Below are 16,337 nucleotides of genomic sequence, written 5' to 3'. Positions count from 1 at the left end.
TAGCATTTACTGTTATTTTACATCAATCTTTAAAACTAATAATGTTAAGCTCCCAACAATGTTTTCTTTGTTAGGGCATTACTACTATTTTATTCATGTGGTTTACTGTGTGTATATGAATTATTCCCAATTTTACCAGTGTCCTAGACTCTGATATCCTTTAAATAAAAGACACTGCAACATTGGGTGTACTCAAAGAGCAGCCGAGTGAATTTTAATATCCATATGTCCTATGAACCAATACTGAAGAACTCGAACATTACACTGTGGGACTGTGTTCCATCTGAATGAACAGTGATTACCTGTGTGCAAGCAGTACAGTCTTTTCATTTGGTGCCACAGAGGGCTTTCTCCCTCCAGATTGATTATTTATTTATTTATTTGTTAAAATAGTTTCTTCTCTCATACTATCCATCTCAAACACAGTTTCCCCTCCCTCTACGCTTCCCAGCTATTCCTCCCTACTTGCTTCCCCATAATCACTTCTCCTCAGTTTTCTGTTCAGAAAGCAACAGACCTCCATGAGACAACAGCCAAACACCACCAAACAAGATACAATCAAGACAAGGAAAAATATCTTCCTACTAAGGTTGGACAAGGAAACCTAATAGGAGGAAAAGAGTCCTGAGAACAGGCAAAGGAGTCAGAGATACACCAACTCTCACTGTTAGGAATCTCAAAAAATACCAAGCTAACAGCCATAACATATACACAGAGAATCTGAGGCAGACCATTAAAAGCTGTGTGCTTGCAGTTTCAATCTCTGTGAGCCCATATGACCCCTGCCTAGTTGATTCAGAGGGCCATATTCACTTTTGGTATCCCTCTGTCTCCTCTGACTCCTACAGTCTTCCTTCCCAACTTCTGTGGGGTTTCCTGAGCTTTGCGGAGAGGGGACTGATGGAGAACTCCAATTTAGACTCTCTATCCAAATAATGTCTGGCTGTGGGCCTCTGCCCTTAGTCCCATCTGCTGCTGGAAGCCTCTCTGATGACTTTTAACTACTGATTGTGTCTGTGAAATAAACATCTGCAAACCCCTAAATGAATGTAGATGTTAATCTGCCATTCAAGTTTAACGTTTATCACTACATAAATTTCTTTACTCAGGAAAGACAAAACAAAGAATAATATTCTACCCTTTCCCTTCTCTTCCTTTTTCTTTTTGCCACTCTTCTCTACTGCCCACAATGAAAGGCAGTTCAAATGGTACATTTTGCACTGTTCTTAATTTTACATTTCATAAAGGTGTGTGTGTGTGTGTGTGTGTGTGTGTGTGTGTGTCTGTGTGATATACGTGCTCAGCAAATGGAACTATTTGGGCTGAAATTTTAAATTTGCAAAGTGTTCCTATGCAAAGGGGTCATATTTGGATTCTATGGACAAAGATGCATAATCAAGATAGCTATTAGTTAAACAACTGGCCTGGAGAAAGGACGTTCCCTAAACATAAAAGAAAGAAGAGGCTCAAAGTACATTGAGATAAGAATAAGAAGGAAACTGGGCCCCTAACTCAGTTCTGTCCATAGTTCTTATCATTATGCAAATCAGGTTACTTAACCTTTTCTTGTTTTCATTTTTAACTGTAAGACAGAGGTAACAATAGCTGCCACATAAAATTCATATGTAGGTAAAATACATTAAGGTATTTTAAGATCATAAAAGCTCTCTAAGTGCAGCCTGCTATTGTTACACACATGTCAAAAAATTCTAAACTTAGTAGGTTAAAAAACTAGGACTCAATTACTTCAATTTAGCAGAATTCTCAGCAAGTACCTAAGTGGCAAGCCTTACAAACATATTTTTCAACCATTTTTTAACAATATATACCTTTTGCAAAAATAAGTTTGTTGTTACCTGGATGGGCTAATTATTATCTCTTAACTAGAGATTTGAATTCATGGTCTCATAACAGATACATTTGGGGGCAACTTTAGACATAAGATGGTCCTAGTATGCACTGATGTGTTTGTCAAAGCTTTAATAGCTGTTAACGAGAAAAGGAAAGAGAGATTTGGCAGGGATGTACTTCCCTCTCTTATTTGATCTACAGAACTATGGCCTCTGTGTCTGTATTTGCATGAGTAATTTCTGACCAATATTAATTTTGCATAAGGGTTTTCCTCCTGGACTCTCTTAAGGGGCTGAAAGCAAACTTCCCATTTTTTTTTCAAATAAGAAACTGGATCCAGGAGAAGTGAAGCTATAGTTTCTATCTGGTCTTGGCTACAGAATGTTCAGAACAAGCTATAAATTGTGTCATATCAATCAATGGAGTGTTGTTTACATGGTCATATATTCAGCAGAAACTGACTAGAAAGCATCATTTTTTCCCTTCAGTGTTGCAAAGATAGATCTTCTGGAATGAATTCCAAAGAAATGCTACTCGCCCCACCAAGGCCAGTATTTTGCAAAACTGTAAAAATCCTGTAGCTACCTTTAGTATATTTCAGTTCTTTTTTCTTACAACTTTTCCTTGTTCCCGGTGTTCTATTTTGACATTTAACTAGGAAGAATTCACTGTTGAACGTCTCAATAAATTTTATCCTCAGTCACATGGCTACTAAAAATGTTAAGATTTTACTTTGATATTGATGCTAGAGAGATAATAGTTAAGAAATATCCCCAACCTTTTAGTGCTCTGGGAAACTATTGACTGCACACACACACACACACACACACACACACACACACACACTCACACAATGTACCAAAAACATACAATACACTCTTCTTTGTACAGCATGTGAGGTCAAAGCCCCTGTCCACTCTTTCTCATAAGATTTGCCTATTAAAATGGCAGTAAGCTTGTTTTCATCTAAGATCCATGGCCTTCTTAACTATTCTGCATAATTATCTTTAGGTCCATATGTAATTGTATCTCTTACTTTACATCAAAGAGGTTTCTCTGTGGAGCAGATGAAGGCCTTTACAGAAATCCACATATGGTCAATGTGCAAAGAACAATTGACTTTTGGGTGCCTGGCACCAAGTGATACATCCACACTACAACGCCCTCATCTAAGGCTCAGGGAACATTACAGATGAGGATGTAGAAAGATTGTAAGAGGCAGAGAATCAGGCAATTTGCTCTCAGAGCTTTCTAGCTACAACAGGGAAGCTGTACCTATGAATTCTCAGCAAAATGACTGTTTAAACCAACTTCAATAATATCAACACTATTTAACAGTCCAACTTAGATAGGGAAAATCTCAAGGAGCCCACCATTTGAAAAAGAGCTAAAAGCAACTAAAAATGAAGGATGTGCCATGAGATTGGTTATCTAATACCAAGTAGACAACCCTAAAAACATACATACATGCAGGTATCACAGAATGGACTCAACATGTTTTTACATTCTTATGTTTATTCATTCATATGTCTATGTAACAAAAATGGTTAAATAAAAGACTATAGATTTAGGAGAGGTGTTGGGTTCCTAGGCACGGCCATTGTAGGAGTAGGTAGAAGAAAGGGGGCAAATGATGTAGTTATATTTTAATTAATATAAAATTAAAGTTTGTCTATGAGTCCCTTGTTCACTGGAGACCTTTCCATTATTGTCTGGCTGCTGAAATAGGGTACAAGGCATCCCATTTCCTATTCATTGTTTATGAACAAATAGCTGAGATTAAAATAGCTTTTTTTTTAATTTGAAAGAAGCTAGTCATAGGCACAAACCTTCCTTGTACTGATAACTAACCGAGCCTTCCCTTGGTTGCAAAACAATTCCTACCTGTAAATCCTCCCACACATAACTTTCTCAATTTCTTACACAAGTCAAAGGTAAAAGCTTCCCTGTGGCACTAGCCTGAGTATACTCTGAGTCATTCATTGCTGATGCTGTTTTTGACTTTGGAACTTTCATACTGAGAAGGTGTCTAGCAATTCAAATGTTTATTTTGTATTATGTTGTTGCAATGATAGACAAGACAAACATAAAATGGAACCAAGTTCCAGTTCCCAGTTTTCTTTTGTGATCTTGACTTTACACATTCTCATTTCCCCGTATTTAAATAACGATACCATCATCTTTAAGATTTAAAACCTATATATTGTAGTCATTATTATATAGTGTGTAAACTATATATTGTAGTTTTACTTATGCATATTACATGGCTGAGGTCTAACTGTAAGCATTTCATTCATTCTTATCTCCTTTGCTCCAATTATACTAGTTGATTCATAGTATTTCTTGTTAAATGGTGTCTTAGTTAGGGTTTTACTGCTGTGAACAGAAACCATGATCAAGGCAACTCTTATAAAGCAAATATTTACTTGGGGCTGGCTTACAGGTTCAGAGATTCAGTCTAGTATCATCAAAGTTGGAGCATGACAGCGTCCAGGCAGGCACAGTGCATGCAGAGAAGAAAATTCTATATTATCATCTGAAGGCTGCTATGAGGAGACTAGCTTCCAGGCAGCTAGGATGAGGGTATTAAAGCCCACACTCACAGTGACACAGCTACTCCAACAAGGCCACACCTACTTCAACAAGTCTACACCTCCATAGTGCCACCCCCTGGGCCAAGCATATACAGTTCATCACAAATGGTAAGGTATTAGTGTAGTTAGTATCTATTCAAATACAATTCTTTCAATTGTAAGTGTACATATTGAACAATTGCAACTTAGATATTTGGCAGATAATCTAGTAAACTGCAGCATGTTGCTGAGACATCCTACAAGTTCTAGCATATTTTTAGAAATATTTCCACACGAAATATTTATAATGAGTTCTCTGCTTTCTTATATTTAATTTACCAAGTGGTTAAAAACTCTCATCTCTTAATGAGAGGCAGACAAATATCATAACTGGGGAATGTATTCTACTGGAAAGTAATTTAAAAACTACTTTATTTATCTATGACCTTTCACCATGGTTTTAATTTAAAAAGAATAGGTGATCAGTTGGAAATACATGGAGCCTAAATGTTCAGGAAATAAACCATTATTTATTTTTCCAAGAGGAAAAGTTGATATTCAAGGTATTTTCCCAGTTTTTGGAACAATAAATATTCTAGCTAGGTTAAACAATGTGCTAGGGACAGTGATATACACACATTCTATTCATCATCCCATTTAGTCTTTACAAAGATGTAGGAGGCTCTATTTACTGTCATTCTTGTACTTAAATTAAGATTTGGTTTTTTGAATTTGGAGAACCTATGCATGATACAGAGTTGTATCTGTCTGACTATAAGTCCTAGATTCTTAACTTCGGTGTTATAATTGATCTTAGAGATTAAGGAAACCAATGTAAAAACAATGACCTAGTTGTCAGTTTCATATGTTAGAGCATGCAGAATTAATACAAGCTTCCAGAACTGTATTCTTAAAGGAATCATTTGATCATTTAAAAATATCCTTATCATGTATTATTTCTTCTGTGTGTTTCTCTTTCATATAGACACAGAATTAAAAAAAGATCTATGTTTTTACTTAGTAAGTATAACAATATACAGTAAAAAACTCAGTATAACAGAATCATGATATGCAGTTATAGTTAAGGTTCCTATAAAGATATTTGAAACTTATAACTTGGGGTATATATATATATATATATCATCAGATGAGCTGACTTCTGAGATTTATTGTTTGATGAATACATTAAGGTATCTCTTAACCCTTATCAGTAGATAGTGATTGACACTGAGACCCACAATTGGTCACGGTACAGAGAATAAGAAATTGCAGCATGTTCTACACTAAATGAAACATCTATATTACATTTTGTCCTCCAAGACTCAGAAGTGAAATAGAAGTGGGGACAGAAAGAATATAAGAGCCAGAAGCAGTAGATGATTACATGAAAACTGTGTCTTTTGGACAAAACAGGGCAGTTGCACATATTAACTCAACAGCAGTTGCGATAGCACACAAGACCAGTAAATGCTCCAGCCAGACTAAATCCCAATATGGAAGGGAAAGTGGGCATGAAACCACAACCCTAGTTGAGCAGTTATTGGCAAATGATACCTGCTGAGAGTTAAAATTTTTAAGAGCTTAGCCCCAGCTAAGTTGACCATGCTTTTGTGGAAGGCCACATATCCAGGAATATTTGGCAGTACTAATTGTATTTTATGGCTATTAACAATAAATAGGATAGAAAGTTGAATGAATAGAGAAGGGGTGCATCTGGGAGGAGTTGAGGGGTGAATATAATCAAAATGCATTTATAAAATTCTCAACTAGTAAAAACATCCATAATGAATTTTTTGTCTTATATTTAAATAAATTTTAAGTTAGTACACAAAGTAATCGATTTTCTTACTTTTGCATATGTTTATATGTTTGCCTGTATCATAGATCTTTACTCTAATTTATTTTTCTCCATTACACCTTCTACTCCTTGCTTTTGCTAGTCTGTTTCTTCTCCTTAATAGCTTTACTTCTGCTTTTATGGTATGTGAATGCATAATTATGTTTCTTTTAAAATAATATTTTGTAATTGTTTGACAATTTAATATATTTTGATCACACTCACTTGCCTTCTGCATCCTCCTCCCATTCATCCTACAAACCCTTATCTTCCTATAGATACAACATTGAATTTTCTTTTTTATTTTTATACAGTCTAATGTGTGTTTCCCTATTACCTTTAGGGGTACACCCAGCCCTAGAATGTGTGGCTGACCTACGAGGGGTCACATATAATGACTTTTTTTTTTAAAAAATCAATTATTAAATTGAATAGTTTTCCACGTTTGTTTTATAATTCAGCAGAAACATAAAACAATTTTCATTGAGTTGACTTCAATGGGAAAATTTTTTGCAGCATCTTACTGTATCAAAGCTACACAGTATGAAGTATCATAAATAAAATAGTTAAGAAATAGGGTCTGGAATTGGTCAAGTAGTTTCTAGCTTTTTGAGCATGAGTAAATCACTTATCGTCTCTTTGCCTCTGTTTTTCCTCTGAAAATGGGAAGCATAATGTTGCATTCATGATGTAATCCAGGTAAAGTGTCTGGAACAATCTTGGACATAGAATTACTTAATGTTTTAGACTGTATTTTCAACCTAGTTTCTGGGAAAAAATATAAGACATTTGAATTCAAATGCAAAGTTGAATATAATCTTATGATAGCTATGTGATCATCTTTTGCTGTCCTGCATTTTCCATTTTCTTTAAACAGATATTTCTGATTTTCACCATAAATGACAAGAAAGTCCCTAGGAAGATAATACCAGATGGTTGCTTTTATGTCTTTAGATGTGAAGGAATCAAATAAGAAAGAAGAAAGAAGAAAGAAGAAAGGAAAAGCAGATAAAAGAGATAGAAAAGAAAAGTCTGAGCTTAGTCTGGTCCTTTCCTTGTTCACTTCTGACCCTTTCCTTCAGCCCCACTTCCTTATCGCAGTAACAGTGAAACTTCTGGGAAAGGTCAGTACTGGCTAGAATTAAGTATTCTGAAATGAAAATGAACTGTGAATTGAAAATTAGAACAAGTCTCATCTTTTCTGAACCCTAAATATTCACTTACTAAATCATGGGGCAAAACAAAGTTATCTTTCCAAAAGCTGACAAAAAAATACCTCCAAAACACCCACCCAAAGCCATGAAACAGACTACTGATTCATATAAGGGAGAAAGAAACTAATTTTGTATTTAGAACTAATAAAGCAAAACAAAATAAAAACCAAAAACAAAGCAGGTTGGTTTTGTTCTCAATTTCTACTTTAAAAACAGACAAACTAAGATTTTACATGACATGAATGCCTTTGTACTTAAGCCTATTTCAAGAGAAATCATAACAAAAGGTTCTAGTTTTTTTACTTGGTTATTAACACTAAAATCATTGATTGTAAATTAGAATTTAGGAGTGTTAGCATTGTGCCATTTATTATAAATAAGTCTCCTAGTTCATGCTCATATTGGTTAATTTAAACAATTGAAGATTCTAAGTAATTTTCTTTCAATAAGGAAGAATTCATGTTTCCTATCTAGAAAATAATTTATGTTTTTCCATTTTGTTATGAACATTCACCTTTACATGAGCCAGAAAATGCCTTTACTTATAAACAGAAGGAATTCCTATACACCCTTTGTAAAATGTTATGTATAAGTAAATGCTGGGCTAGGACATAAGGGAATTTAATCAAAATCCCACATTACTTCAGGGTAGTTATATGTGAAATAAAATTTTTATTGTATCGAAGGTTTCACTTTATAAATATTTATTTATTTTCAAAATTGGCAACATATTTGAAAACTTTAATTGGTTTATACTCAAAAGCAATGGAGACAATGAAAATTTGCTTTCATAAGACATGGGCTTATTCTGTTCATGTAGGATAGTTCTTTCAAGTGATAATGAAATTTTATGTTGAGTGGAGCAATCCCAGATATGGTCCTAATAACTTAACTAGGAAAAAATTAATCAAGAATTCATTCATCAATCATTTTGATCACTGTACCTTTTTTCTCTGATTTGTCAGAAACTTTTCCTCCAATGGGAGAGTAAGTAGTATCCATGGACTCGGTCCCTGGGTTCCCATTGCTAATTCCATTCGCATAGATCTGTCCAACTGGTTGCAACTGCCACGTCAGCCCAAACAAGTGTACTGCTGCAAGAAAACAAGGGTATATTAACTCATTCTGACTCAGTTAGAAGGCTGTCAAAACAGCTCTCCTTTTGCACCTGAAAATGTCATAGTCAGAGGTCTTTTAATTAAGCCAATGGACTACAAGTGTTATATCTATATTTACAGATATAGCTATTTTCTCAAGTAGCTGGTGTTAAAACACTGAGGTGAAATTATCCAACAGATAGTTTTAGAAATTGGAGAATTAGTTAACCAATTATAGAGGGATTGCTCTCAGCTCCTCAGGGTTGTACTCATGTACGTTTCCATTTTCCTTAGTCATGTAGCTCTTGATTACATACAGAAATCACTATAGAATAATGTGGATATGACTAAGCCCACTCAATCAACTAACAGGGTGGGAGTGAATGATTAAAGAACGAAAAGACAATTAGACAATACTATAATATGAATCCAGTAAGTGCTGAAGCAAGTTTAATTTTCCCAGTCTGCTTTTTAAATAATTCTAAGTACATACAAAAACTAGGGTCAGTTCTAGGTCAAGGAACAAATAAAGCATAAACAAAATAGTCAAGGAACAAACAAGGCAATAAACAAAATCCCATGGTCATTGTAACTAGGGATTTATCAAGATGATCCAGATACAAGGAACACATTCCACAGCTGTATTCATCTTGAGCCTTGTCCTTGTCCTAGCCCAATGTCAAATTCTTGCCTGAGCCTACCTTCTTGTCCTAGACCAATGTAAATACTCTTGCCAATATTCTTGAAGTGGCACCAAGAGCTCCCCACATGGATATAAAAGTATCAACAAGGGAGAACTTCCTTATGACTCTGCCAATCCAATTTGACAAATGTTTACTGTCTGACTAGTAAGCATAGGAGCTTTGTAACTGTTCTAAGTATTAAAATCTAGATCTCTATTAGGGTAGGATTTGGTAGTATTAGAAATATAAGATAGTTATAAAATTCTGTAGAAGAATTGACATAATGTAGCTTTAATTTTCTATCAGAAGACTAGGAAATATTTTGTATTATCATTATGCAGGAATATGATCACACATGTATTTTGAATGAAAATATTAAAATGTAATATGTTTTATGCAAGGTAATGTGGCATTGTTAATAAAAGCAAAATCAAACATGAACATAAAATACTCTAAATTTTTGACTTGTCATTTCATATGTAGAGAAAGAACGTGTTGGAAGCAACATGCTAATGGTTTTGGAGCTTATGGATGATTTTAATTTTCCTCTTAATGAGCTATATATTTTCTATTTTAAAATAGATGGATTAAAATAAGTTAAATTTGGTTAGATTGATGAAGAATGACTTTACAGAGGAGTTACTATTAGAGATAGACATATATATTTATGTTGTGCTTTGAAGCATGACAGAGATGGGCAAGGGTGAGGGGAAGGCTGAACAAAGTATTGCTTTGTAATATATAGAATGGGTTTGAAGCAAATAAAGTTGATTGGGCTCATTGGAGCTTAATTATGGTAGAAAATGGATGGTGAAGCCAGAATGGTAGCTTTGAGACTATATTTTAGAAAACTATGGATGCCTCGCTTAGATATTTGCATTTAATTTATTAAGAAACAGAAAAATTATTGTTCTAAGAAGATTATATGGACAGTTTTCTTTAGGGAATTAAATTTGATAGCAAATGGCATTATTGAGTGTTTAAAGGCAAGTAAATAATATCAAAATATGTATAGTAGAAAGATAAATCTAATAACCGTGCAAAACAAATGAGTGGAAAATGCAAAATATGTAACAAGGACACAAACTGGAGTGGATTTTCATAATGTTGATGAGAAATAGTTTCTCAATTAAGGTGGTATCTTAAGGGTCTCAATTATTTATAGCAAGAAGTCAAAAGAGGTTTCTTAACAAAAGCTTGTAAATTTAGTAACAACAGTTGTACTTAAGGCTCAGGGAACATTGTAGAAGAACGAGCAAAACGATTGTAAGGGCCAGAGGATCTGGGAGTTTGTTGTGATATTGTGTCTTCTCGAAATATCATGCATGTATATAGGTGTACTAAGAGATCTAGTTGTCCGTTGAATTAATGGAAAATTATTTTTAAATGGTTATGATTTACAGCCACAATAACTGAAAGAATGGTAGATCCACTAAAATATTTAGGGGATTCTTTACTTAGTTTACAAGTGATTGTAGCTGGATCTGTATTTTATTGATGACTAGTTGAAAAGATGGTTTGAGGCAAGGTTAAAGGAATAAAATCATTCCTCCCTAGAGAAATAGGGTTCCAGGGACTGATGTGGCATCCAGATAATAATGCTTAGTACAAGAGGTTTGAAGTTAGGAAAGAATATTAAATCTAAAATCAAATTGTAAAAACATCTATGCACAGAGTCAACAGTTGAAGTTATGAGGCTACTGGAGACAATGTTAGAATAGTGCTCAGGGCAGAAATTGGATATGGCCTCTTTTCTGTTTTCTCAAACTCTACCAAAAGGCAAAAAAGAAAAAAAAAAGTAAACCTGTCTTTAACTTTAAATTTTCAAACCTTATTTTTAATGATTGTTCTTCCTTTATAGTCCACCATTCATCAGAGGTAGTGGAAAATAAAGGTTACAAGGGAGGCAGGCCTGTTTAGAAAGGTTCTTTGGATCAACTCCTGTCTGTGTTATCTGGAAATCAGCAGTTCAGTTCATGGGTTAACGATGGTAGGTAGCTCGATACACTCTCAAACACTTCAAGGATTCATCAGCAGTCCAGTTCCATAGAGTCAGGATAGCAAACACAAATCAGCAGTGGTGGGACAACCTAGCAGAGACAGCCAGGCCTCAACCTTGGCATGAGTCAGTAGGAGGGACCAGGAAGAACACCAGAAGTTCTCAGCTGTGACTTTCTCAGGGAAGCGAAGATCAGGGAAGATAAGAGACCCACAAGCATTGCACAGCTAGCTGTACCAGAAAGCCAAGCGTTCTCTCTCTCTCTCTCTCTCTCTCTCTCTCTCTCTCTCTCTCTCTCTTTCTCTCTCTCCCTCCCTCTGTCATTCCATGGAGTCATATGTATACCGTACAAACATCACGTGTCCTCCATGTGCTTTGTTTCAGCATGGATCTTGCCCCAGCGTGTGCATCCAATCAGGTTGAATCTTCAGAAGGATGCAAGAAACTGCAGTACACCACCAGAAGTTTTTTTGGTGTGTTTCTCTCTATGCAGCTCAACTATGCAATGTAAGGTAGGCAAATACATGCATGTTGTTAGCTAAGAATCACTTGTCCCGTTCTTTCCCATGCTTGCCTTAGCAGAACATTCTCTCTCCTGCGTCTGTTTCAAGCAAAACAATCCTTAATGTGTCTGCCTGAGCCTTTCACACCTGTGTCTACTTTCATGCGTTTACCACAGAAACACACCATCCACCAGACTTTTCAAAGTAACCTTATGTTTCCACTTCACTTATCTATAAACCATGTCATGTTTTTCTTCATGTTATTAAAGAAACTGATAGAATTTAATTTGTTCTTATATCACTCATATATATCAGGTGAGTGGGTGACTAAAAGTGAGACACTAGCCAGAAAGTCCATTTAAAAATCATTTACCTACTTTTAGTTGGAGCTAAAGAGATTTCTAATGTACTATTTCTAAGTTATCTTTAAAACTTTAAAGCATTTAATTAGTTTTTTCCCTTTTCTTTGGCTCAAAGCCAGAGCTTCTTGATAATTTTTCTTTCAATTAATGGAGACAATTGGCACTAGAGGATAATGGTTTTGAGGAATATATATCCTATTGATAAAGCTGTATTATTTGTCACTGCTGAGATTTCTTGGCCAAAGTGCATGAAGTTTGGTTAGTATTATTGTCTTAATTCAAGTATTTGTATGTTTATCACTATGTTAGAAAGTTTTGTATATTCTGGTTCCCCAGAATAATTTCAAAATTATTGATATTATAAATCATATTGAAATGCATTTCATTTCCTTGGTTCAATTATTTTTGTGAAATTAGATGGACCATTTATAACAGAAGGCATAATGAGTGTCATTTTGAAGACCAAGAGAGCAATTTTATATACTTTATTTAAGTTCAAACAGTTTCCTGAGGGTATGAGAAAATGAGAAAAAAAAATATGTGTGGAGAGACTGTCATTTTAAAATATGTAAGAGGAGGATTTATTTTTCACTGTCAGAAGAAATAGGTTGCTTCAAACCAATCAAGGCTGATACAGAGGTAAGGACACATTAGTAGAACGTTCTGTAGCCCCAATGAAGCTTTATAATTTTTTAAGTATATTATACATTGCCTGGGGAGCAAGCTGTTTAGAATATATATTTGTGTGAATATAAAATGAAAGTTAATTACTTGCTACAGATCAAGGGTACCAAGGCAAGGTGACTGACCTTCTTCTCTTTCAAATTGAATTTCCATATGGTGAGTTTTGAAAGGAATACAAACAGTGCATTTATGTGCAGAAAGACTGTGGCCACTAAAGAACTCTGGAATTTTATTAGAAACAATCATTGTTTGCCCATACTAAGGCAATCAATAAAAGTATGTTAATTTGTGATATATGTCAATATATCATTAGAATGATTTGGCAGTAGTTTACATGTAGGGATTATCTTTTGATTTGGGAAATATTTTCAAAATATGTGCCAGACACACTGGGAAATGTTGGAGATGCAAGCATAAAATAGAAGGAACTGGAAATTATTATATTATATAACCTATACTGAGAAATAGAGAAATTACATTTTTTGTATATATGGATTGATTCCAGGCCTTCATGTATGTGTGCATGTGGGCATACACACACACACACATAGAGGTGCATACACACACACACACACATGCATGCATACACACCTAAAATGAATCTAGATATAAGCAATCTATATAGCCTAATTAATGTATACTGGCTGAAATCTTCAGAGAGAAGATGAATCAAATCCTTTTGACTGTCTTAAACCCAAGTATTGTCATCTGGATCAAGTATATAGAATTAAGGCAATGACTAGATAGATAGCAATTTTAAGTTATATTCATATGTTAATTGAATATCTTGAGCAAGAAACTTGTTTATTTTAGTGTTCAGCATTGTCCAGAAAATGGTGATGGATTAAGATAGACTACGAAAATATGGGTATAATATGAATTATAAAGTTGAACTTTTATGGAAAAAAGAAGCACAAATATGATATTTTTAGGAAGTTAAAAGAGGAAAAATATAGGTATAGGTGCAGATAGTTAATATTGTCAATATTACAAGATCTAGAATCACTCAAGAGACAAGCCTCTGATAATGACTGTGAGGAATTACTTTCTAAAATTAGCCTCTGTGTATACTTGAAGGGATTATCTAGATTAAATTAATTGAGACAAGAAGACCTAGTTTAACTGTGGCTGACATCCTTATACGGGCTGGAGTCCTGCTCTGAATTTAAAAAAAAGAATAAAAGCTGAGAACCTAATCATTGCCTTTTGCTTCCATACTGCAGATGCAATGTGATTGGTGACTTCTCACTTCTCTTACTATATTTTCTCTGCCGTGATGAAATATATCATCTAACAGAGCCAACCTTTTCTGCCATATGTGGTTTTTGCCAGCTGGGTTTATCATAGCAACAGGGAAAGCAACTAATACAGGGCAGTCAGGAAGGGTCTTTCAGGGGAGGTGGCATCTGATAATATAGAATGAGCGATGTAGAGGCATCATGAATGTCTGGAGCAGAGTTTCTCAACCTGTGTGTCATCATCCCTTTGGGATGGCATATCAGATATTTACATCATGATTGATAACATTAGCAAAATGACAGTTCTGAAGTATCAACAAAATAAGTTTATGATTGGGGTTTACCAAACATGAGGAACTGTATTAAAAGATCACAGCATTAGGAAGGTTGAAAACCACTATCTATAGTAAACCTTCTCAGATAGAGAGAGTAGCAATGCAGAAGTCTGAAGGATTACATGGAATCTGTGAGGAGCATTAAATAGCTCAATGTGAGGCCAGTCAGGATGAGTGATAGGAAAAGTCATGCCCATAATCACTAGTCCCATAATCCTGTTATCTCAGTGGTCTAACCCACTTCTCAGCTGGTCATCAATAAAGAATAAGTGAACAGAAACTGATAAAGTTAAATTTTCACAAGTAGTGCTCCAAATGAGTTAAACTAGACATAAATATAGTACTTGATTCAAAGAAGATTAAAGTTGTCGCTCTTAATGACGTATACACAAATGTACATACTCAGTGAGGAGGCTGAATCTATCCAGCTCTCTGTGGGTTACTACTTACTTTGTATTTTACTGAAATCCACTGACTAGACACAATGTGTATGCCAGTTCAGATCATCCAAGAGTAATGTCGTCTCAGCAGATTAAGAATGACAGTTCCTAATGGTCCTTTAACAAATGTTCCCTGCTGCTCAGCACTATACAATTTGTAATTATTAGACCTCTTTTATCCAATTGTAAAGAGCCAGAGCCTGAAATCACAAGCTCATTACAAAGTTAAGTTTACAAATGGAATACCATGCTATTTCCTGTTGCCAAACACAGTCCACAGCCAAACACAGGCCTAAGTTATTCAGATTGCTTATCTTATATCTAAGTTGAAAACATTCCGGCAATGTTGTGTCTCAAGGAAGCTAACTCCAGAAGCAGTAATACTTCTTGCATATTTCTAGAGAATGGATCAGGTTACTACATATATACCTTCGCACTGTCTGCTAGGAAGTTGGACTTTGTTTCCCTTAAATGAGCCTGTTGGTATCTAGTAACATAACTAATAATGTTCCCTCATTCTACTCCTTCAAGAAACACACATTCAGTCACAATATTCAGACTACAGAAGTGTTTTAGAAATAAATGTGAGAAATGCAAGCTGGCTAAGATAGGTCTGTGTTTTCCAATGGGATAGCCACTTGATGCATGCATTTACTGGGCACTTAAGAAAATTGCCTAGTCAAAGGCAATATGAAAGAGGGAATATGTAACACCACACTAATAATTATATATCAATTATATATCAATTAATTATTAATAATTATATATCAATTATATCAAATTGATATAATTTTGTTGAAATTTATTTTATGTATTTATTTTTGTGTTTTAAATAAGGCTACCATAGAATCTCAAATCACATATGCAGTTCACATTATATTTCTATTGAACAGTGATAACTTCTACTACCTAGAATAGCTCATAAAGATATGTTTTCTTTAGGACTATAGCACTGAGTCTACAAAGTATTTTGAAAATATCTGCTGACATATTTGCCTCAGTGGACAGGAATCTTATCATCATTTTTCTGTCCCTGGTTCTAAACTCAGCACTCAGTTGTTACTCTGTATTCCATTATCCACTATTTATGAAATACAATAATAACTGGAAGAGCAATATATGGCCAAGAGTGAAGGAATGGAGTAAATGTTATAAGGGACAACTGGGAAACCTATACTTCCTCAAATCTCAAGGCTCAGAGTCAGAGGTCAATGTGACCATGAATGGAAGAATATCTTCCAAACATGTTAGGACTGATGCACTCTGGAGCCTGTGGCACCTCTGCTTGTCCACACATTCATAGGATCAAGCCAGGAAAGATTCTACCATAAAACAAGGAGCAGCTTACAAGTTCACCTAGATAGATAGATAGTTAGATAGATAGATAGTTAGTTAGATAGATAGATAGATAGATAGATAGATAGATAGATAGATAGGTGGGTGGATAGATAGATGATATAGATATATCAAGCTATCTCTCTCTCTCTCTCTCTCTCTCTCTCTCTCTCTCTCTCTCTCTCT

The 16,337-nt window shown here is 34.9% G+C and overlaps 1 protein-coding gene across 3 annotated transcripts in view; it reads right to left on the bottom strand.

Moving 5' to 3' along the window:
- The window catches only part of Tenm1 (teneurin transmembrane protein 1), a 559,933-nt gene that overhangs the window by 276,489 nt on the left and 267,107 nt on the right, over positions 1 to 16,337 (bottom strand). For 2 of the 3 annotated variants that reach the window (XM_028753445.1, XM_028754767.1), the window contains exon 6: positions 8,420 to 8,569. In XM_028753445.1, the coding sequence (XP_028609278.1) occupies positions 8,420 to 8,569 (150 nt within the window). The remainder of the gene's footprint in view (positions 1 to 8,419; positions 8,570 to 16,337) is intronic. The other variant, XM_028754112.1, reaches the window with a different exon arrangement.

The sequence above is a fragment of the Grammomys surdaster genome, unplaced genomic scaffold, assembly GCF_004785775.1.
Source record: "Grammomys surdaster isolate TR1022 unplaced genomic scaffold, NIH_TR_1.0 60, whole genome shotgun sequence".
Lineage (NCBI taxonomy): Eukaryota > Metazoa > Chordata > Mammalia > Rodentia > Muridae > Grammomys > Grammomys surdaster.
The sequence above is the reverse complement of the archived record's forward strand: the minus strand, read 5'-3'. Positions and strand labels throughout refer to the sequence as shown.